The 22,248-nt window shown below is 42.8% G+C and overlaps 2 protein-coding genes across 2 annotated transcripts in view; one reads left to right on the plus strand and one right to left on the minus strand.

The window, feature by feature from the left end:
* pde6a (phosphodiesterase 6A, cGMP-specific, rod, alpha) overlaps positions 1-22,230 on the minus strand; it is a 94,926-nt gene extending 72,696 nt beyond the window's left edge. Inside the window, exons 1-2 of the mRNA XM_047585010.1 lie at positions 22,165-22,230; positions 21,453-21,690 (exon numbers count right to left, since the gene is read on the minus strand). The gene's annotated coding sequence lies outside the window, so the exon portion shown is untranslated. The remainder of the gene's footprint in view (positions 1-21,452; positions 21,691-22,164) is intronic.
* Positions 5,714-10,959, plus strand: LOC125008594. The gene is made up of 6 exons (XM_047585887.1): positions 5,714-5,744; positions 5,883-5,930; positions 6,019-6,129; positions 6,202-6,321; positions 6,412-6,492; positions 6,583-10,959. Exon 6 carries the CDS (start codon positions 6,766-6,768, stop codon positions 10,957-10,959), a length of 4,194 nt encoding a protein of 1,397 aa, XP_047441843.1. The 5' UTR covers positions 5,714-5,744; positions 5,883-5,930; positions 6,019-6,129; positions 6,202-6,321; positions 6,412-6,492; positions 6,583-6,765.
* Positions 22,231-22,248: the final 18 nt, after the last annotated feature.

Genomic DNA, 22,248 nt, shown 5'->3' on the forward strand with positions numbered 1-22,248 from the left:
TAGCCGTATGCTAGCCTTACGCTAGCTAATTATCTAGACTAAAGACTTAGAAAAATAGCAGCTAGCGTCATATATACTGTGAAACCCATGTGTGCATGTAATTTATGTCCATGTAGGTAGACACATTTAACTGATACATAACTACTTCAATTACTACTAAGTTATCATGGCTAGCATGCTAATGCTAATACTTACTAATACTAATGCTAATATACTAATATATAAAAAGTAAGACTAGTTTAATTTTCACTATTTCTGAGTATTTATAATTTAAAACTTTTAACTGTGATGGATGAACACGGAGACTGAGGAGAAGGTAAACACAGCTCCATGACTGATGAGGTGATTGGGCTGCAAAGCATTTTACAGGCTCATTTAAGATATTTAAAGGAAGTAGACGCTGGGATATTTAAATGAGGGTCTTTTACATATTAACAGACGTTGACATTAACATTTATAGACCTGTTAATGGTGAAAATAAGACATTTATTTCAAAATATCCACCTGTATGTGGGGTTACACTGTAGAATCTAACCTCTGATGTAGCAAACATGGCGCCATGATTTGAGTTGACCAGACTCTCTCTAATATTCAGCTCTGGTTGGCTTCACTTTAGAGGAGCAGTTCAGTCATTCACCACCAACAAACACACAACCACTACATGGCCACAGTTCCACATTATACGCTGATATAACTGATTATGATAAGAAACAAAGTACAGCAAACAAGCTATTGCTTCAATTCCAGTAGGTTGTGTTTGGAAGGAACTGAATCATGAGTTGGGGCAAACACAGGTTAATCTGTACAAAATTACATTCTCCTCTCGTCTCTTGATGGCAGAGAATCTAATTTTCTCCAGGATTTATTTTTAATATTACAATAACAAATTAAAAATGTAGCATCTCCCATCAGCTCTGCGGCTTATCTTCAACCTTTGTGTCTTTTCTATTGGCGGTTTGTCTCTCCCAGTGACACGGAGCAGCTCCAGAGTTGTCCTCAGTCTGTAATCACGTTAAACTCTCACCAGGAAGGGTTTTCTCTTCCTAATTGAACTGACTCCATCTGTGGACTGACTCTGCTTCACTGACTTCACTCCTCTCAGTCCTCATCAACACCTCTACTTCCTATCTGGTTCATATGTGATATGCAATCTCCTGTCCAGCTTTTTAAACTAGAAATTATTATTATTAAAATTATTTTAAAAGAAAAAGCCATAAGTAAAAGTGCACTGCTTTAATTTGTTTCTTTGATGTTGTCTTTGTCGTTTTAAATTGAAGTTTCATCTGGTTCTGTATTTATTTGTAATCCTATCGATTTAATTGGGCTTCTTTCGACATTGGATGTTAAATTGTTATATATGAGAATGCATTTCTCTATTGTTGAATATTTATGAATCATTTGTTAATTAGCCTGTTACTGTGTGGTGCTGATGGACAGATCCTTGAATGATTGGGTCAGCAATGATGATGCAGAATTTAAAATTATATATATAATCTTTAGCATTTTTTAATTCCCAGTCCACAGTGCATATAGAGAATATCAGTATGCTGTCATTTGTTTGTATATTATTTAAAATTTGATGTTGTCTTTTTATTGCTTATTGTATATATTTGTATATATATTGTATATATTTCTTATTCTTATTCTATTGAGAACGACCCTTCTATCTCTATTAATTAATTTAAACTTATTGTAAATTTTATATTACATTTATATTCATATAGTTTATGACATAAATTTTAGTGTATTTTAGTGCACATTGGGTCTCAAGTTAAGGGAACCATCATTGCATTTCGAATATTTCCTGCAGTGTCTTAAGTTCCAGATTTTTAGTTTTTCCCTTGTTACTATATGTGGCAGAAAGTCAAGTCTTTCTTCTTCTTCGAGTGCAGCAAACTTAACCGACTGGATTTCAAAAAAAAAAACTCCAGGGAAAAAAGAGAAGCTTATCACTGGATGTCATCCTGAGCTCCATTACAAAAGGAGACCAACTTAAGAGGCAGCATTTTGGATTCTATCAGACAGCGCTGTCTAGATTACTTGGATGTCTCCCAAGCACAGCAGGGACTCCCCTCTCATCACATGCAATGGCCAAGTCTCTAATTTGCCTCACAAATGTGTTTCTACACGAGATAAAGCCATTGAACGCTGCCCCTTTCCCGAGGACATTTTACTGTGTTGGGCAGTGAGTTAAAAACCGATCAGAACCATGTAATATAAACATCTGCAGAGGTTGCAGGCTATTATTTACTGAACCTTCTGGTCTCGTTCTGCTCCAGTGTAGAGAACATTTTACTCCATCACAGCAACAGTTTCATTGCATATCAAACAGAAACACACTGTTTGAACTGTCCTGCACTCACTTGCATTTCTTCCACTTTTTTTGTTCACCTCTGGCAAAAGTCATGTGACTGATCTAATCAGTATAGTGTTTGATATTGTTTTTACAGTTTCATTATTCAAGCAAGAGCTTTATTTGGAAAGTCTGTGGGGTCATATCCACTTTTGCTATTGTGTTGTTTAGCTTTATCGTAGCCTGTCTTCAATGTTTTCCAGTGGTTTATATTTCTAATTTTTCTGCTGTCTAAATGTGCGATAATGTCTAATTCTTTCAGAATTGTTAAAAACTCGCACGTCTCTGTGCATTTACGCAAACACAGCATGATCAAACAGAAAGGAGCCTGACTTCATTAAGATTTACCGTTTATGTGACTTTAGATTGGTTTGGGAAAAGGAATATTCTACCCTTGTGAAACGGATTTGGGCCTGTTTATTCCGATTGAGGTGTTTATATGGAGCATTTTCATTCGGTTTGGGTTCTAAACTGGAACTGGAATATGTGGCTAATGCCTGATGTGTTAATAATGTGTTTAGAATTTGCTGTAAATGGCTTCAGCTTGGAGACCTCCGCTGTTAAGGTTCTTAGAGATCCAGACTCTACGCCTTTGTTCTTGAATATAAAAGTCTTGAATGAATGAATGTACTTTAAACTTTATCCCTGTCAGCACATCCACGTGTTGTAAAAAAACAAATAAATAATTAAATAAAAAACTGGACGACATTCATTTCTCTGACGATATTTCTCCTACTGCTCGACGCTTGGAGCTGAATCCTAAACACGCCGCCAAAGCAAAGTGTAGCTGAGCTCCAGTCGATTAAAGTAAAGCCGATGGTAATTCTTCACAAGCACCACTCAACTGTGGGGTGGTATGCCCGCGTTTCTGTGGTCATTATTATTTCATCCTGCTTCATTATTCATTATTTCACTCCATCCAAGGGTTTACATGAATGTCTGTGATGCTTCCATATGAATCCCTATGAGGACTACACTGAATGACTTGTTTACGAGTGGTTTCTCAGCTCCTCGCTGCTCATCCCACCGGGTTACAGCCTCACATCAGCTGTCACTCTGATCACTGTGTTTACTCAAGCTCCCAGATGTCTGAACTAAATGTGAAATAATCCATTTGGATTTTTATCAAGACTGATGCCAGTGACTTTTTAAATATGGACATGTCCTAATCAAGAGCGAAAGCAGCAGACAGAATCTATAACATCCAAACTGATACATTTAACCTGGACCAACATGTTTGTCACAGGTGTTGATCATATACAAATCATATGGAAGTTACAGTTTTGGGCCTAATATGGGCTGAACTTAAAGGGCACGTTTTTACCTAAAAGTGACCTTAAATCTAGAGACTCTGTGCTGTGCAATCCATGGTGCAATATCTGATAAATACTAGACACTGGTACTGTACAATGTATGCCCCCCCTCCACCCAAAAAATAAAGGAAAGGTGTATTAATATTTATGGGGGCACATTAACATGATAATAATAATAATTTGTTTTGTCTTTCTGCCTTTAGTTTTGTTTTTAGCAAGGAATAAAACCAAACATACCCTAAACAATCTATTGCAATATTGCATTTCTGTCTAAAAATATTGAAAATATTGACTTGTAGAGTATTTTTACTGGGTCAAATTTTTACCTGAACAGGTTTAAATAAAAGAAGATGCAGTCAGGCCCATATATATTTGGACAGTGACACAATCTTCACTCTATATGCCACCACATTAGAGTCGAAACTTAACATAAGATGCAGTTGAGGTGCAGACACTGAACAAAAGCATCCTATGAAAGTGAACGTTTAGGAATTACAACCATTTTTATACAAAGTCTTCTCATTTCAGGAGCTCAGTAATGTAATGTATTTGGACGAATAAAGCTGTCGTAGAACTGGGCTGTTTTGTTTTTTTTGGTAAAGTAATCTGTCCTTTCTGTTTTTGAGGCTGACTGATGGTTTGCACTTTGTGGTGAACCCTCCGTATTTACTCTCATGAAATCTTCTCTACATTCTTCCTGGAGAGTGTTTTTCAGAACGTACCAAACTCTTGATCTGGCTACTCCGCACATCAACACAATCCCTCTGATGGTTCTCTTCTTTTTGTTCTAACCTGAGGATGGTCTGTTATTCTGTTCATGAAATCTCCTTTAAGTGCATGTTAAAGCAACAGCTTCTAAATGCAAATGTCACAGCTGGAATCAACTCCAGATCTTTTACCTGTTTTAATGACGAACAAAGAACGAAGGAATAGCCCATGTGTTGGCTTTTGAGTCAATTGTCCAATAACTTTTGGTCCTTTGAAAAGGAGGTGAAAAAAGAAAGAAAAACACCATCTGTCACTTTTTAATCGAATGAATTTGATGGATCAAAGTGGGCGTGGCCGATCAAGTGTGTGTCAGCAATTTTCAAAGTGGGCGTGACTGAGGAAGTGGGCGTGACTGAGGAAGTGTGCGTCACCAACTTTCAAGGTGGGCGTGACTGAGGAAGTGGGCGTCAGCAACTTTCAAGGTGGGCGTAACCAACGTTGATTGGATGTTGTGGCATTTCACTTTCCTTGGGGGTAGGAAGTCGGGGTCTGTGTGAGAATCTTTTTTAAGATGAGTCAGCGGGGTCACGACCCCCGAGGTAGGAAGTCGGGGGGTATGTGAAAGTATTTTTATTACCTGAAACAGCGGTACCACGACCCCCGAGGTAGGAAGTCGGGGATTATGTGCAAGTATTTTGATCAGGTAAACACAGCGGTGTCAAGACCCCCGAGGTAGAAAGTTGGGGGGTATGTGAAAGTATTTTTATTACCTGAAACAGCGGTTTTCAAGACCCCCGAGGTAGAAAGTCGGGGGGTATGTGAAAGTATTTTTGTTAGGTGAAACAGCGGGTGTCGCGTATAATACCGCTGGTCAGTCGATGTCATACGCGCATTTCATCACGGCCTGCCGCTGAAGACATCACATCAGTCCTGCCTGAGAGTCTCCAAAGAAGCTAATTATCTTTTTTCTGGGGAGGGTAAGTAATCTCTGTACCTTTATTAGCGGGTGATTCCTTTTACTACACCTAACATAGTTTTTCCGAACCTGTTTTTCAGAATAAAGATATCTTTTCGTGAAAGCATCAAAAATGGATTCTTGTATGTAACATTTTAAGACTTACATGATTTTATACATGTTTCATTGTTTACGGTATAAGGATAACACAGGGCCTTTCTTCCAGACACTGAGAAAGCGGCCTTCTTTTGCCGTGCATATGATGAGGACAGCCAGGGCATCTTATGTAAGGCAGTTATTTCATTCAAATGAAGCTATACATTTTACAGAAATTTACAAGAATTACTCTTGAATTTTTTTTTTTTGTAGGCACCCTGAAGTAGTCCATCCACCGCATCTGTATCAGTTCAGAATGGTTAGTTACTTTCCTTTAACAAAAAAAAAAAAAAAAAAAACAAAAAAAAAAAACAAAACTGCATGTGTGAATATATTTATATGTGTGTGTGTGTGTTTCACTAAAGTATTATAATAATAAATTGTTTTCTGGTTATAGTATATCCTTCTCAGACCGTAATCTGGCCAGGGAGCGGACTGTTTGAAGGTAGAAGCACTAACACTCTTCCGCTATCCTTTGACTGTGTATCCCAGAATGTATGTGATAGATTCTATTGACTTGTATTATACTTTAGCAGGTGACGAAGCAATACTAGACAGCGTTTTGGATTACGAGAACGAGAGTGGACTTCTATCTCTATCTGAAATTCATACAACAGACAGGCCCGAGACACCTCCGACTAACGGTAAGAAGAAGAAGTATAAATTTTAAATAAATAAGTAAAATAAATCTAAACCCGTCTCTCTCCATTTTGTAGAGTGCAGACCAGAACCCGCTCACAAGGTGGACAAGGCTACTTGTACCAGCGAAGACGGTGTCTACCCGCTACTCGTCATACCCGACACGCCAGAAAAGCAAGTCAGACAACCGGCTAACAGTAAGAATTATTATTATTTTTTTTTAAGAAACTAAATGATTATAAGTAAGCCATGTCACTCATTGTGATATTTTAACATGATTCTGATAGCTAAAGAAGCTGACACTGACGGAGGACCATCTGGATCCGAAATTAGCATACCAGAAGCGCCAGAGAAAGCCGTGACTGACGGTAAGAATAAAATACAAATTTTATACAAACTAAAAATAAATAATAGCTAATCAGCTAAATAAAATAAATACTTCTTTATCTATTCTGTAGACTCCAGGCCATACCCCAAACTGAAGCATTCCACTAGAAGAAGCGGCAGGAGGAATACGAGGAGATCAGCTTCAGGACGTCGGGGTCTATCGAGAGGGAAGGTTGTGAAAACTTTTTGGAAAATACTGACTTCTGTTTGTGAATTGACTTCAGCGTTGACTAGGTAGAGTCGTGTGTGTTGTAATGATGAATGATCAAGGGGAAAATTCGGTCTCGCAGTCAGCTCTGTTATCTTTACAGTCTTCGGTCTCGCAGTCAGCTCTGTTATCTTTACAGTCTATGGTTGAAGTGTTAAGCGATATCCCTCACCCGCAAACTTTACCTCCACTGGTTGAAATACAACAACAATTAGAGATTTCAAACGAGCCTCAGGCTCGCCACGAACCTTCGGATTTACAGAATTTGGAAAGTATCGATGTAGCCCTTCAGCGTTTAAGAGAAGCTCCGTCCAGTCCTCCATCCCCCGAGCTTTTACCTCCGCCGCTTGAATTACAGCCTTTAGAGGTTTCAAACGAGCCTCAGGCTCGCAACGAACCTTCTGATTTTCAAAATTTGGAAAGTATCGATGTAGCCCTTCAACGTTTAAGAGAAGCTTTGTCCAGTCCTCCACTCCCGGAGCTCTTACCTCCTCCCTCCCAACCCCGCGTCGTTTGTCCGTCTAATGTACCATTACCTCGGCCGACGCAGGTTCCCTCTGTTCGTCCAACCGAAGATTCCGTGCCTGGTCCGTCTAACCTTTTACCCGTAAACGATCCGTTACCCGGTCCGTCCTCGTACTTCCCACCTACAACACCAGCCGCTCAGAGGGGTGCGGGTCAAAATCCTGAATCCCCCGGGAGGGTCTCCAGAGATAGGTTTAATAACATTGAAATAAGACAGATGCTAAATTTCAACTTTCCCAATCCTGTGAGTAATTACGCAGAGTTTTATCTTAATGTGATGGAGACTCTCCAAGCAGCGGTAGAAAGGGCTGTATCCTATGCCAGACAGGGGGATGTGCTGCAACTAGAATTAAGGGGGGAAAGATCAAACAGCGCCTCTGTCATAGTCACACACAACGGCAGTCTACCTCTAAACCATGTTCAAGAGGCTCTCGACCGCCTTGTGCAATCAAACATGGCCATTATGCCGGAAGATGAGATGGAGTTACTTGTGCAGGTGGTACGTAGTCCTAGAGGGGGTGTTAAAAGAAAACTGCAAACCATTTTTGACGATGAAATCTGCAGGAAAAAAGCCCATTGCCTAAACATTGTCATCAATCCTGGCAACCAGCTCTGCTTTGCCATTAACCTCGCTCAGCTTTTAAACCGTGAATTAACCACGCGGCAGGCCACTGAGCACGCTAAAGTGCTACAGAATCATGCGGGGTTAGCGGACGACACGCCTGTGACTTTTAATGATATTATCAAATTTGAACAGGCTTTAGATTGCAAAATCGTCGTCTTCTTCAGAGCAGACGGTGAGCGGGCCCTGTCTAAATTCCAAACATCTGAAGGAATGCATCCTAAAACCCTCTATCTCTTCCTCCATCAGAACCATTACTATGGTATCACCAACCTGAAAACATTTCTAGGTGCACGGTACGTCTGCGGTTACTGCCACACAGGTTTTACTAACTTATGGCAGCATCAGTGCCCGGGCCGTTGTTCTGTATGCTTCACCTCAGACTGCACAAAAACCGAGACTAAACTGATTAATTGCCCCGATTGTAATATGACGTGTCGATCCGACACGTGTTATTTAAAACATAAAATACCTCGTCACCGCCCCACCGCCGGTACAGCCGCCAGCAACTGCGGTACAATTAAAAAGTGCAATACCTGCAAAGTGGTGTATTACTCAGCCATCAGCGGCAGCACCCAGCACAAATGTCGAGCTAAGACATGTCCGGTCTGTTCCGTAAAGGACCCGGGCGAGGATCATCTGTGTTACATGACTCCTTTGAAGGTCGAGACTGATTATTCGAACCGCATAGTGTTTTATGATTTTGAAACATTTGTAGATGGAACAGGCAGACACATCCCATTTTACATCAGTACACAGTCTATGCTTGGAAAGAAGTGGGGTTCCTGGGGCATGAGTTGCACAGCTAGCTTCTTTAAACACTTCAGAAAACAGAAATACAGAGGCTGCATCTTCATAGCTCACAACGCTAAGGGTTTCGACAGTTACCTGCTTCTCAATCATATAATTCAGCAAGGTATGGCACCCCGTATAATCATGCAGGGCAGCAAGGTGTTGCAGATGGTGGATGAGGCGTTCCGTCAAACATACATTGACTCGCTTTCCTTTTTAACCATGCGCCTAGCAGATATGCCCGCAGCCATGGGCCTCGATGCTGTGAATGCTCCACGCGACCAGGAACTAAGCAAAGGTTTCTTCCCCCACCTTTTCAGTTCAGAGGCTCACTTAAATTATGTAGGCCCTTACCCTCCCCCAGACACTTACGGCGTAGACAGGATGCCTTCGGACACGCTGAAAAAGTTCAATGCCTGGTACGCCACCAAAGCTGGCTGTACATTTGATTTCAAAAAAGAGGCGGTGCTTTACTGCAATCTCGATACTGAAATCCTGGCAGCATCATGCTTAAAGTTTCGCAAAGAATTCATTCGAGAGACACGCGTTGACCCCTTTACGTGCATTACAATCGCTTCCGCCTGCATGAAAGTCTTTAAGACAAATTTCCTCCCTCCAAACACTCTGGCTCTACCGCCCGCCGATAACTACAACCGGCAATTCAAAAACTACTCCGACTCTGGCATCCAGTGGTTAGAGTGGGTCTCGCAGAACGAAAACGTCGCTATTCGACACGCTCTGAACGGAGGAGAGAAAAAACTGGGGAAATACTTTGTGGACGGCTATGCAGAGACTGACGGTGTTAAAAAAGCATGGGAGTTTCTCGGGTGTTTTTTTCACGGCTGTCCAAAGTGTTACTCGCCTACTGAAGTGAATCGTTTGTTGCAGACTCCCTTTGAGCAGCTCCACTCAGCCTGGCAGGCCAAGCTGCTGACCCTGCGATCGGAGCTACACGTCTCGGTACAGTTCATATGGGAGCATGACTGGATCCGAATGAAAAAATCTCATGACGGAGTGAAACAGTTCCTCCTTCAGTATAGTGCACCGCAGCCCTTAAAACCTCGCGATGCGCTGTTTGGAGGTAGAACTTGTCCCATCCGTCTGAGGTACACGACAAGTGACACAGAGCAGGTTCGTTACGTCGATGTTACATCCTTGTATCCGTACGTTAACGCACACTTTCACTACCCCCTTGGCCACCCCGAAATTATCCGTCAGGGTTTTAAAGATCCACGTGAGTACTTCGGCCTGATTAAAGCTGTCGTGTATCCCCCTCGGAAGCTATTTCTACCTGTTCTACCGCATAAAACTGAGCGAGGTAAACTGGTGTTTACTCTCTGCCGCGTGTGCGCTGAGATCAACCATCAAGCCGGTTCGTGCATGCATAGTGACGGAGAAAGAGCTCTATCCGGTACCTGGACGACACCTGAATTCACGAAAGCCCTAGACAGTGGATACCGTGTAGCCCAGATAACAGAAGTCTGGCATTTCAAGCAAAAGAGTGACTCCATTTTTAGGGGCTACATCAACACCTTTCTGAAGGGTAAACAGGAGGCTTCTGGTTTCCCCCCTGAAGCATCGGATGAGGCTAGCAGAGAAAATTACATCAGAGACTACGCAGCCAACCAAGGTATTGAATTAGACCCCAGTAAAATCGCACCTAATCCTGCAAAAAGACAGATTGCCAAACTTTGTCTCAACAGCTTTTGGGGAAAGTTTGCCCAGAGAACCAACTTAGGTCAGACCACCCTCGTCAGAAAACCTGAAGAGTTTTTCAAGTTTCTGTTTTCAGAGCAGTACGATGTAAAGTATTTTGGCTTTCTGAATGATGAGGTGGCTATGGTGCAGTGGCAGTATGGTAATGGGTGCATCCTCCCTCCCGGGAAAAGCAATAACATCTTTATCGCAGCGTTTACCACATCCTATGCTCGACTGACTCTTTACAGGTATATGGAGATGGTACATGATCCCGAAAGGATTCTGTACTATGACACTGACAGCTTGATTTATGTCGTCAGAGAGGGGGAGACGCCTCTTCCCACAGGTAACTACCTGGGGCAGCTGACGGACGAGCTGGGCGGGGACTACATTCAAGAGTTTGCAGCAGCAGGTCCTAAAAGTTATGCATATCAGACCAGAGGGGGTAAAGTGTCACTGCGCGTGAAGGGTATCACAATGAACCGTCAGAGTGGTGAAGAAATTAACTTCAACAGTATTAAACAGTTGGTAGAGGGTTACATTGAGAATCCTCTCAGCGACGCCGTCATTACAGTGTCTCAGCAGAAACATCGTGCGAGATAAAAAAGGCTTCACCTGAAAAATTCTTCATTCCAAAAGAGGTTCAGGGTGGTGTATGACAAAAGGCGTCTTTTAGCTGGCGGGCGAACCGAACCCTTTGGTTATTAATCAGAAAATGTCACACTCTCTAGGAGAAGAGATTGAGTTTGACCCCAGATTGCAGCTTCCTTTTTCGTGTCTGGTGGTGGGTCCGAGTGGATGTGGAAAAACTGTTTTTGTAAAAAATGTTCTGGAAAACTGTGAACATGTCATGAATGATGTACCTAATAATATTGTATGGATTTATACTTCTTTTCAACCTTTGTATACTGAACTGCAAAAGAAAAATAAAAAGATAAGATTTATTAAAGGATTACCGGATTCTTTTGAAGATGAGTCTCTTTTTCCAGCGACCAAACACACTTGGTTATTTTGGATGATGTCATCTTTCAAGCGTCTGATCACCCAGAGGTGGTAAGGATTTTTACCCAATACCGGCATCACCGAAATATGAGCGTCATAATGCTCACTCAGAATGTGTTTCATCAAGGGAAATTCAGTCGAACCATCGGTCTAAACACCAATTATCTGGTGCTGTTCAAAAATCCCAGAGACAAACTGCAGATGAATATACTAGCTCAACAGATGTTTCCCTCCAGAAAAAAATATTTTTTAGAAAGCCTCGAAGATGCCACTAGTCAACCGCACTCCTATTTATTACTGGATTTAACTCACCGTTGTCCAGACAGGTTCAGACTGAGAACGGGGCTACTACCCTATGAGTGGCCTGTTGTGTACATTCAGAAAGAATCATGACCAGCGCTCGTCTGAAAAGAAACGCACCTTGCTTAAAGTTCTGGCCAAGGCCACACCAAAGAGACGGAAGGATATATTAAGGGGGTGCTCCCCAGATCTTCTCCAGACGTTGTGTGAGATCGCGCTGAATCTTTTGAAGGGGAATATACCCCTTTCACCGCAACAATATCAGAAGTTAAAAAGATATAAGAAAAATATCAGACTCATTGCCGATAAGAAAGCCAGCGTGAAGAGTAAACGCAGGGGTGTTACAAACAGGAGGCTTCCTTTTCCCTCTGCTTACAGCGGCCATTCCTATTATCGGGGAATTAATAGGAGGACTCGCTAGACGATAATCCTCCCTCCTACTCCCATGGCTCTGAAGACGACGCAGAAAATGTTTTTGGTGTCCCCGCATCAGTTAAACCGCCTGAGTCAACCCACGGCTGCTACAGGTAGCACCATCAGGCAAACAGCCCAGCAAGATTTGGATGTAAAGATGCGTGAGATATTAGAGGAGAGAGGTTTAAATCCTTATGAAAAAATTAAAATGTACAACGCTTTGCTCCAACGCTATCTCAGCCTCAGCAGACAAGGGGAGAATGAACTTCAACCCATAACTCTGAGTCTACCGCAAGAAGAGGTACATCAGGCAGAGAACGCAGAGGTGAAAGGTCAGGAAGTGGGGAGGAGGAAGATGTTTTAAAAAGTCTTCCGACACGCAGTCGAAAAAAACGCAGAGTATGTGATGAGAAAACTATCCAAGAGCCCCAGTAGCTGGACGTCGAGAGGTGAATTTATCTACAGGGGTAAAGCCGTGAGAGGCTCTCATATGCTTGATCTGGTAAAACATCTGACCTCTTCCTATAAGAAAGTGAATGATCAGCCACCGGAAGGATGGATAGAATTTCTAAGTACTCTGTCAGAGCTCAATATTCCCGAGAGCTCTGTGACTAACCCCCAGGCCCGTGAGCAGTTCAGGAGACTCAAAAACTCTGGCCCCCTGCAGACGCACGCTGCTGCTGCTGCTGCTGTTGCAGAGTCCCCCTCTGTTCATCGAATGAGGGGGAGAAAAAAGAAAAAAACGTCCGACTATGGAGTGGACGGATTTCTCTCCTTAAGATCACCAAAAAATAAATAAATGATTGCGATAATTGTTACGACAATAAAGACTATGTAAATCAGTCATTGAATAATAATAAAGCTTTATTGAATCCGTTCAACGTTGCAGACTTTTTCCTTTCACAAACGGTAACAATCTTTAAACATTTGCAGAGAACAGGCTAGCTGGTTAGAATTCCCGCCGCAGGGGTATGCTAGACATTTTTGATATTTTTTAACAAATTCAGATACCATGGCATCGTTGCGGACAGGATCGTCTTTATAGTGAGATAGCACGTCGGCGTACGATAGGCCGCTTCCTCTCAGACACAAATAATATGCACAGTGCTGACCACAGACAGACGATAATTCATGCTGGAGCTGACGATTGTGATGCAGGATCTGTTTTATTCCACGTTGACGTTCCAGGAAACGCAGGATGCTTGTAGGATAATATTCAAATTCAGGGCTGAGTCCGAAAGAGTCAAAGAATGTGGCCTTTCCATGTTTTTCCACAGTGAGCGCTAGCCAGTGCTCTCCTGGCAGATGACGAGGGTGGGTGTTCACGATATAGTATGCGGGCAGCGAGGGTTGTAGGGAGGGTAATTCATCCGAAGCCCAGACACCACGGAATACGTTACCCAGTAGTCCGCTCAGGAGTGTTTCCAGCTCAGTAGAATTCATTGTTTCAATAATAATCCCCAGCACCTGGCGTTTTGAATTGATCTCCAGAATGGAGTCGTAGCAGGCGTAGACAACCAGGGTCAGAGTGTGAGGTAAGGGACTCGAAATCTCATTTCCAGCCTCAAACTCCCGCTGGATACTGGGGAAAGAGCCGCCACATCTTCGTCGGGGCTCAGGTTGAAAACAAATAAAGTATATCCTCTTTCGAAATCTTCGCGGTCGATGGTCAGAGGTAAATCTTTCAAATGTCTCCCAGTGGCAGTAAACATGTTATAATATTCTCTCACGGAAATGCCGTTGTTAAATTGGGGCTGGAAAGCTTTGGCCCGGTACTTGTCGACCGTTATGACACAGAGCCAAGTACTCCACGTCATTGTGAGTAAAGTTGAAAGGCGAGAGATCTCTTCTTCCCGTGAAAGCGTGATGGTTCACCATCCCCAGAACAACGTATTTAGGCATGACACCCAGAAACAGGTTCTCCTGATTGCATAGTCTGGAGTTTTGAGGAATGGAATAGGTTTTCACATTAATTCTCGACATGGGGTAGAGGGCGTTGCCTTTCATCAGAGCCGCTGAATGACCTAATCGCACTGCGGGGGACACGGTTACTTTTTTCATAAACAGAGAAGCTCCCAGTATTTTGAGGCGGAAGTTGGCGTTGGCCTGACTCATCAGACAGAAAGCGTCACTCGCCCGAGTTAGTTTAATCCGCAAGTCGACGCTGTTCAAAAGAAGTCTCTCGCTAAAGAAGATGTCCCCGTGCAGGGGCCCATCACGTGAAACTCGCTCGAGGCAGCACTAAACTGAGCTCTTTTAACCAGACCCCGATTCGGACCGTCAGCCGCCACCACGGTTGAATCCATAAATCCGGCTGTGTCTTTATAAAACAGACCGGCTGAACACTGACTAGCAAGTGTTTCATGACTGTAGTTCAATAAAAGCTCTATCAAAGCTCTGTAGGGGTGTGTAGCGCTGGACTGAGAGATTAATCTATCTCCCAGGGTCACGTCGACCTGTGAGAAAATGGTGTTGAGGGGATAGTTGATCAGGCCCACACGAGCGTCCTGTGCCAAGTTTGTCCCATCCTCGTTAGTAATTTGTAGACGCAGGAATAGCAGAGTGTTGGCTAGATCCAGATATTTCTCTCCATCTCCCGGGATGAAAAATTCTATGGGACCGGTGTCCGTGAGAGCCGATAAAGGGGAAATCTCTGTATACTGACTCTGCTCAATAGACATCTGCGTCACCGGAGCAGCAAATAAGTCCAGTTCCGTCATGCTGCATTCTGGTGATTTGTGATGTAATAGAGCCATTTTCAGGAGAAAATATCTTCGGCCTTCCTTCCTCTGGACCTTCTTCTCTGCACTGAATTACTATTAGCGGTTGACTTGCGCTTTTTATGAGCTGCTACGCGACGCCCGGGGGGTCTCTTCCCGGCTCGTCGAGCGAGAAGCATAAGTCCTGATCCTTCTTGGTTCTCTTCCTCTGAACCTCTCACGCGCCGAACAACCCTGCTGACCACGTCAGATGCTATGTTCTTAGCGGCGTTTTGAAGATGAGGTTTTGCAATGGTAAAACCTTTTTTAACCATCGGCGTCACAAACCTAAATAGTTTTGAAAATATGGATCCCAGCCCCCTACCGTACATCATGGGGGCTCCATGAAATCCTGGCAGGCCACTTCCCACTTGATCTTCATAATAACTTACAAATCGATAAAGATCAGGGTGAGGCTCCACCACCATCATTTTCAGCTCACTGTTTTACACGGTTTAAAATGTAACGTCGCAACCACTTTCCCGAACTTGAAATCTACCGGCCGGTTCTGATCGGTCTTGAGCTCGACGCTGATGTTTTCAATATGTCTTTTTGCTACCGGTAAGTAATAGGCGGGGCTGAAGGTGTGTGAAATAACATCTCCAAATTTACCCTCAATTTGAACCGTTCTTAAGAGCGGGGCATAAGCGTCGCCCACCGCCTGATGCTGAACCACGTCGCTATAACAGAACATATGATAAAACCCCGCTTTTATATCAGCGGTGACGGTTACTTTTTGTAGTTCGGCCTCATAAAAGGTTCCGTCGATAGGTTCCCCATCATAATCTTTTATTTTGTACACCGGTGGAAGGCGGGGAATACATTCTGATACGGTGAAAAGCTTGTCCGTGTAACTCTGCTCATACTTTTTGTCAAACACACCCCTCAGCTTGGAAATCCTCACTACATCACCCTCTTTTAAATTAATTTTCCACGTGTTTTTGTGACGAAGAGGAAATTTACCGTACAAGTTTTGAAATACCGCAGGAGAGTTCTCAGCTGTGACGTCGTTCGGTTTCATTTTTATACTCGTATGATAGCTCTCGTTATAACTTTTAAGCAGATCCTGCAAAACATCTACATATCGACGCGTGTTTCTGGCCGTAAAGTATCGCCACATTCTAGTCTTTAGCGTACGGTTGAACCGCTCGACGACGCAAGCTTTGAGGTCGCTAGCGGTGGAGAAGTGAGTAATACCGTGCTTCTTCATCAGAGCATTAAAAGTCTTGTTATAGAATTCTTTACTCGCGTCCGTCTGTAACTTTTCAGGCACTTTGCTCTCCTTTAACACCGAGGCAAAAGCCCTGCTCACTTCACTTCCCGTTTTTTGTCTTCAGTGCTCTAGCGTATGCCTTCTTTGAAAAAATATCGATGACCGTTAATAAATACTTATACCCATCATTGAACTCTGCTAAAGCTTGCATATCACATAGATCCGCTTGAAACTGGTTCAGGGGCCGTGATACAAATACTCTGTTTCTAGCAAAATGTATCCTGGCCGGTTTGTGTAAAGTGTAGGCATCCTGCTTCGATAAAAATCTTTTACTCGATCAATTTTTACTTTAGCCCCGCCTTCGTCCTGTACAGCTCTCTGAAGCCGTTCTACCCCTCCAAAACTTCCCGGATGTGATGGTGTATAATATAGCTTTTTCATCAGGCGTTCTTCCTTTTTCTCCATCTTTCACCCTCGTACGTTAAAGAATGACGAGACCTCTTTACTGTTTTCGACTTTATAGTTTATTAACAAAAGGCATAAAAGAAATCATTATTATTATTATTTCAACATTTTCCAGGTTTGGATGAGAACAGCGGCTGTGAATTTCCGATGTATAATAACATGCAATGTTTGCAGCATTTGTAAGATATCATCGCTCGGCCGATCTTGAACGTAATGGGACAATGCATCGACGATCAGAGCATAAAGTGCCAACAGGTGAAACACATTCATTTCAACAGTTTCATCATCATTGATTATACCACAGAATGTATCCATCACAGAGCTTTCAAAGAATGATGTTACAGCCTTTTGCACAAACACTTCCCATTCAACATTTGTAGCCCGAGCACGTACTAAATCCAAAAACATTTCTAATTTTTTAACTTCGTCAGGTTTCGGGCTACCGCTGATTTTAAATTTTTTATCATCGTTCACTTTGTTGGCAACAGCTTGCTCTAGTATAGCAGATAGCTCCCACACGATGTACCTCAGCCTCACAGCCCTGAACACTATTCTCAAACAATTCCCCATGGTAAAGAACAAAAAAAAAAAAACAACAACGACAAAGATGTAGATAAATGCACATACAAACTCAAAAAAGTAATCTAAAGATAAATGTGTTCTAAATAAGAAATTTATTCTGGCGGTTTTCAGGCTCCTCTCCAGGTATCGGCGACCATACGAAGTAGAGCTATTTTCATGATGTCCTCTCCAACCAGCGAATCGTACAGCTCACCGATTGTCTCAAAGATATTCTCACAGGACCTCAGGTCATGTAGCATGGCTTCAGCCGCACCTTGAATTCTGGATTTATCAACGGAGATACGAAGGCTAGTCAGCAGCTGCTGCAGGGCCGGTATAAACTTCGGTGTCCAGAGTCTCCTCATCAGCCGGTTGAAAGTGACTCCTGTAGAAGAAGCTGGGGACCTCAAAGAGGCACTCATGGTTCGTCTGGCTAGGGTGGTCTACCTGACAACCGAAGCAGATCTCACGACGAAACTCCTGCAGGACAATGTTCAGCAGATGGATGATCCCGGCTTTAATATTTTCTTGGAGGGTGGAAGACAGCAGCCCAGCATCCAGCTGGTCTTCAGTAGTAGGCTTGGGGAGGCACACCGCAGAGCTCTCCTCTTCTTCTACGCCTGACCCAGGAGATGAAGGTGGAGTGGGTGGTGGAGTCTCCTCTTCCTCTTTCTCTTCCTCTACGAAAGGAGATGAAGGAGGAGTGGGTGGTAGAGTCACCTCTTCCTCTACGAGAGGAGACGGAGGTGGAGTTGAGTCAAAGGCGAGAGACATGATGCTCAAAGTTGAAGTTGGTGTCTTCTTCGGACCTGGGGCTCGGGTGTTCAAATTTATGCTGTGGTCAGGGAAGTGGGCGGGTTGGGGGGAGTGGCCTTGTAGTCCTAAAACAGATGAGAAATGTCTTTTCTCACCAGCGTCACATCTTTCCAGAGGCGACTGTTTTGGAATAGAGCGGTGATGCGATCGGCCGATTCATCCAGCATCTTCATCCACTCAACAACCGGCACACTCAGGCACCTGAGAAATACCCCATTTTCAGAGCTGAAACGCGCCGCCTGGACTTTTCTTCCCGTGCATCTCCAATTTTACTCGGTAAAACCATTTACTGGAGCTGTCAGATTTGGTCTCCCATATTATCTTGATGAATTTTTTGATTTCTTCTTCTCCCTCATGGAACTCAAAGGCATCCCCCTCCTCCTCCTTCAAATGGGCTTCTCCCTCTTCGTTTAGCATGACACAAGATGGAATGCTCTCGCCTCTCATGCATCTGGCCACCAAGCCGTTCAGTACTCCCCAGTCATTGGAAGTGATTATGGCATTCGGTGTGTCAGGACTGAAGGTTTGTCCCGGATAGAGATGATACATACAGACTTCAGCGGTGTGATAGTTGAAAGAATAGCCAAATTTCTCACCCGTCTCCAAATGCCACTCTTCCTGGAGAGGGCCCGTTGGCGGCTGCTGGAATCTGCACTTAAACACCATCAGTTTTCTCGGCGCCATCCCTGGCAAGGCTTCCTGAATGACGCTCACAGGCGTCTCACTAATGATACCGGATGTGTAAGTTCTCTTGCTCATTTTTATTTTTCAAGTCAGGCGCGGACTGGAGAATGGACTGCAACGATCTTCAGTTATCATTAGCTTTTCACTTGGCCGGAAGCATGGGCGGGGTCGGGTGGCATCACGTGACTTTCATAAAAACATGTCTGTGTGTCTGTGTGTGTGTGTGTGTGTGTGTGTGTGTGTGTGTGTGTATGTGTATGTGTGTGTATGTGTGTGACTGGGGTCTGCGCGCGTGTGTATCTGCCTGTGTGTGTGACTGGGGGGGGGGGGGTCGTGACCCCACTGACTCATCTTAAAAAGATTCTCACACAGACCCCGACTTCCTACCCCCAAGGAAAGTGAAATGCCACAACATCCAATCAGCGTTGGTTACGCCCACCTTGAAAGTTGCTGACGCCCACTTCCTCAGTCACGCCCACCTTGAAAGTTGGTGACGCACACTTCCTCAGTCACGCCCACTTCCTCAGTCACGCCCACTTCCTCAGTCACGCCCACTTTGAAAATTGCTGACACACACTTGATCGGCCACACCCACTTTGATCCATCAAATTCATTCGATTAAAAAGTGACAGATGGTGTTTTTCTTTCTTTTTTGAGGTGGCTACATATTAAAGAGCTGCAGTTCGTAACCCCTTCACACAGTGTGGATGTAAAAACCATCAAATTATAGGTGAGAGTCTGAACTTTAAGCCCATATCAGATGGAGTTGTTACAGAGCGACCTGCACCTGCGTAGGCTATGTACATAGGTTATGTCTGCACTCTAAGAAAAATAGGTTCTTCTCAAGTGCCCTGGAGATCCGTTTGATGTTCAAGAATCTTTTCTTGCTGTATAAGGTTGTTTGGGGAACTGAATTTCAAAAAGGTTCCATTAAGAACTGAATAAGGTTCTCTGAAAAACAGGATAACAAATAGTTCTTTGAAGAACCAAGAGGCAAAGGGTTCCTTGCAGAACTTTAAAAGCTTCCCCTATGGCGCCAGTGTGAAGAACCACTTCTGGTTCCAGTCTAAACATTTATTTTTAAGGGTGTAGATGAGCCTTAAGTTTTTTTAATCTCTTCCTAAAGGTCGACTTTTTGTTGTTACAATTCAGTTTGAGTACTACTCTGTTTCTACTAAGCATCAACTGAACTTTAAGCTCATATTGAGTATACAGCTGTATGTTGAACGTGTTTTTGTAAACAGCTAAAATAACAAAACTGTGTCACTGTCCAAATACTGTATATATGAATTAAACTGTATGAATGATTTTTACTGTCTGGTGAAAACACGAGTCCCTGAACTACTGAGTGAACAATCTTTTCTAAGTTTTGTAAAGAACATAACGACTTCCTCCTCTTTTTTATGTCTCGGTAAAAGTCTGAGAAGAAAAGTGTGTAAATACATTGGAGGACTTAATGATGTGACGGTAATTTACATGTTTCTGAACAACAGCACGGCCTGCTCTGATTTTTATCTTTCTTTACATGACTGGAGACCAAACTGAAAGCAGAAATAGGACAAAGAACATTTGCATACTTTAAAACTCGGGCAACGACATTGGTTTTTCTTTTTGTGTTGTCGCCAGAAGAAATGTAAAAACACACATGGGTTTCAGAAAGGAAATCACTCAGTGTTCTGTCAGTGATTCTACCCATTTCAGCCTCCTGTCAGATTTGGCTTGAACACTTTAATTTAAAACAGGCTTAGAAAACACAATATCTCTATTTTGTATCTTTTGCTCATTCCCATAAAAGATTACATTTAAAATCCTCCCAAACTTACCTCTGTTAGCTATGTTCCCGCTAGGGTTTGAGAGAGAAAGCTGAGTTTGCTGTGTCTATATTCATTCAATGAACAATCCCTGCCCTCAAGTGCCACCAGCACTGTTTTAGGGTTGTTAAAGTACATCAGATGCGCATATTTTCCATCTCAGTTTTCCATTCAAAACCAGCGCAGCTATCGGGTCCAGCTGTGTGACAGCTCAACGCTCTGATGTGTGACTAACGGTGAATCGAAGCCCATTTCTGAGTCAATATTCCATCTGAGATTATTTCTGGTGGCAGACACTGAGATACAGATTTATCCCGGCTTTAGGCCCTCACCAGCTGTTCTTTAGCAGCAGTTTGATGGTTATTAACTGAGTAACTAATGATTTGGTGTTGACATTCAGTTTCCTCTCTTGTGTGCCAGAAATTAAGGCTGCCCGTCTTGAAGTTACAACACTTTTTTCCATGGTTTTCCCACAAAACTGCTGCTGGACATCCATTACAACTTGTATATTATTTAGTTTAAATATCACTGAAGTGAAGTGCTGCTACACAGCAAAAACTGGAGTGTTGAATCAGCTCCCACAGAGTGGATTTTAACAATGGCTCCACACTCTACAGAGTTAAATTAGAGAGTTAATTATTTAACACTAAGTCAGTATTCCTTCTTTAACTCTCCAAACTGGGTTAAATTAACACTGAGTGGTTTATCATTAACACCATCTCAGAGTTGCTTTTTAACTCTCCGAACTGGGTATTTTTTATTTAGGTAGTTTTAATCCCTAAATTTAATATGTAATAATTGAATAAAACTTTATAATACGACAATAACTCAAATTATGAGAGAATTAATCCCAAGAACAACAATACATTTTACATTGCAAACTGCAGCAATACTGGGGTTAACACAAAGACACTGAGCATTAGACACAAAGAAAGTCAGAGAAAACTGTAGTGATTATTCAAACAACCTAAACTCGACTAATTTGTTTTATCCACCTTTTACCCACTTTTGCATATGAGGCTAAAACAGTGACCTGACAAATTATCCTAACAATCCCAAATATTAAATTACCTTATGAAAGACTACAAGTCTCTCGTCTGCACCAGAGGCTGATTTCCGGATGCTACGGTTCTCCTGGTGGTGGTTCTCCTGGTGGTGGTTCTCCTGGTGGTGGTTCTCCTGGTGGTGGTTCTCCTGGTGGTGGTTCTCCTGGTGGTTCTTCCTGGTGGTTCTTCCTGGTGGTTTTCCTGGTGGTTGCGGATGGAGGTAGAACAGTAACAACATGGAGGCCATCTCTTGGTCAAAGAGTCTATGGACAAAGAGTCACAAAAATGAAACTAACGGCAATTACTTAAAAAATTATTCCTTTGCCAAAGAACAACAAGTCTTAATGAAAACTAGAAAGAAAAAGCTCATTTTCATCGACCAAACATGTCACTGGTGTGTCAATAAACACTAACCTTTACTGTTAAACCGCACCGGTGAAAGACCGTGAACTTCATATTAGCTCGTTAATGCTATCTTCAGCCAAAACTAGTTTTGACAGTTACAAAGATGAAGCTTTGTTTTACATCACTTGGTAAATTGCGATGGATAATGTAGGAAACCGTTTTTAAGCTAGTTCATGTTTAACTGTTAGCTAGCCTTGCAATCCCACACATTAGCTGTTCAGTACTAGCGACAACAAAGCAAAGTAGCCTATATATTCTCCATACATATTTCATTTTATACACCGCGTTTCATTTATAATATTATTATTCCCGTAAGTTTTACTTGCACTTACCGTCTGAGTAAAACTCTCCATACAACACAGCGTCGATCAGTGGAAAAACCCGCACAAACAAACTGAAGAATGGCGCCGCAGAGC

The sequence above is a fragment of the Mugil cephalus genome, chromosome 5 (assembly GCF_022458985.1).
Source record: "Mugil cephalus isolate CIBA_MC_2020 chromosome 5, CIBA_Mcephalus_1.1, whole genome shotgun sequence".
NCBI classification, from domain to species: domain Eukaryota; kingdom Metazoa; phylum Chordata; class Actinopteri; order Mugiliformes; family Mugilidae; genus Mugil; species Mugil cephalus.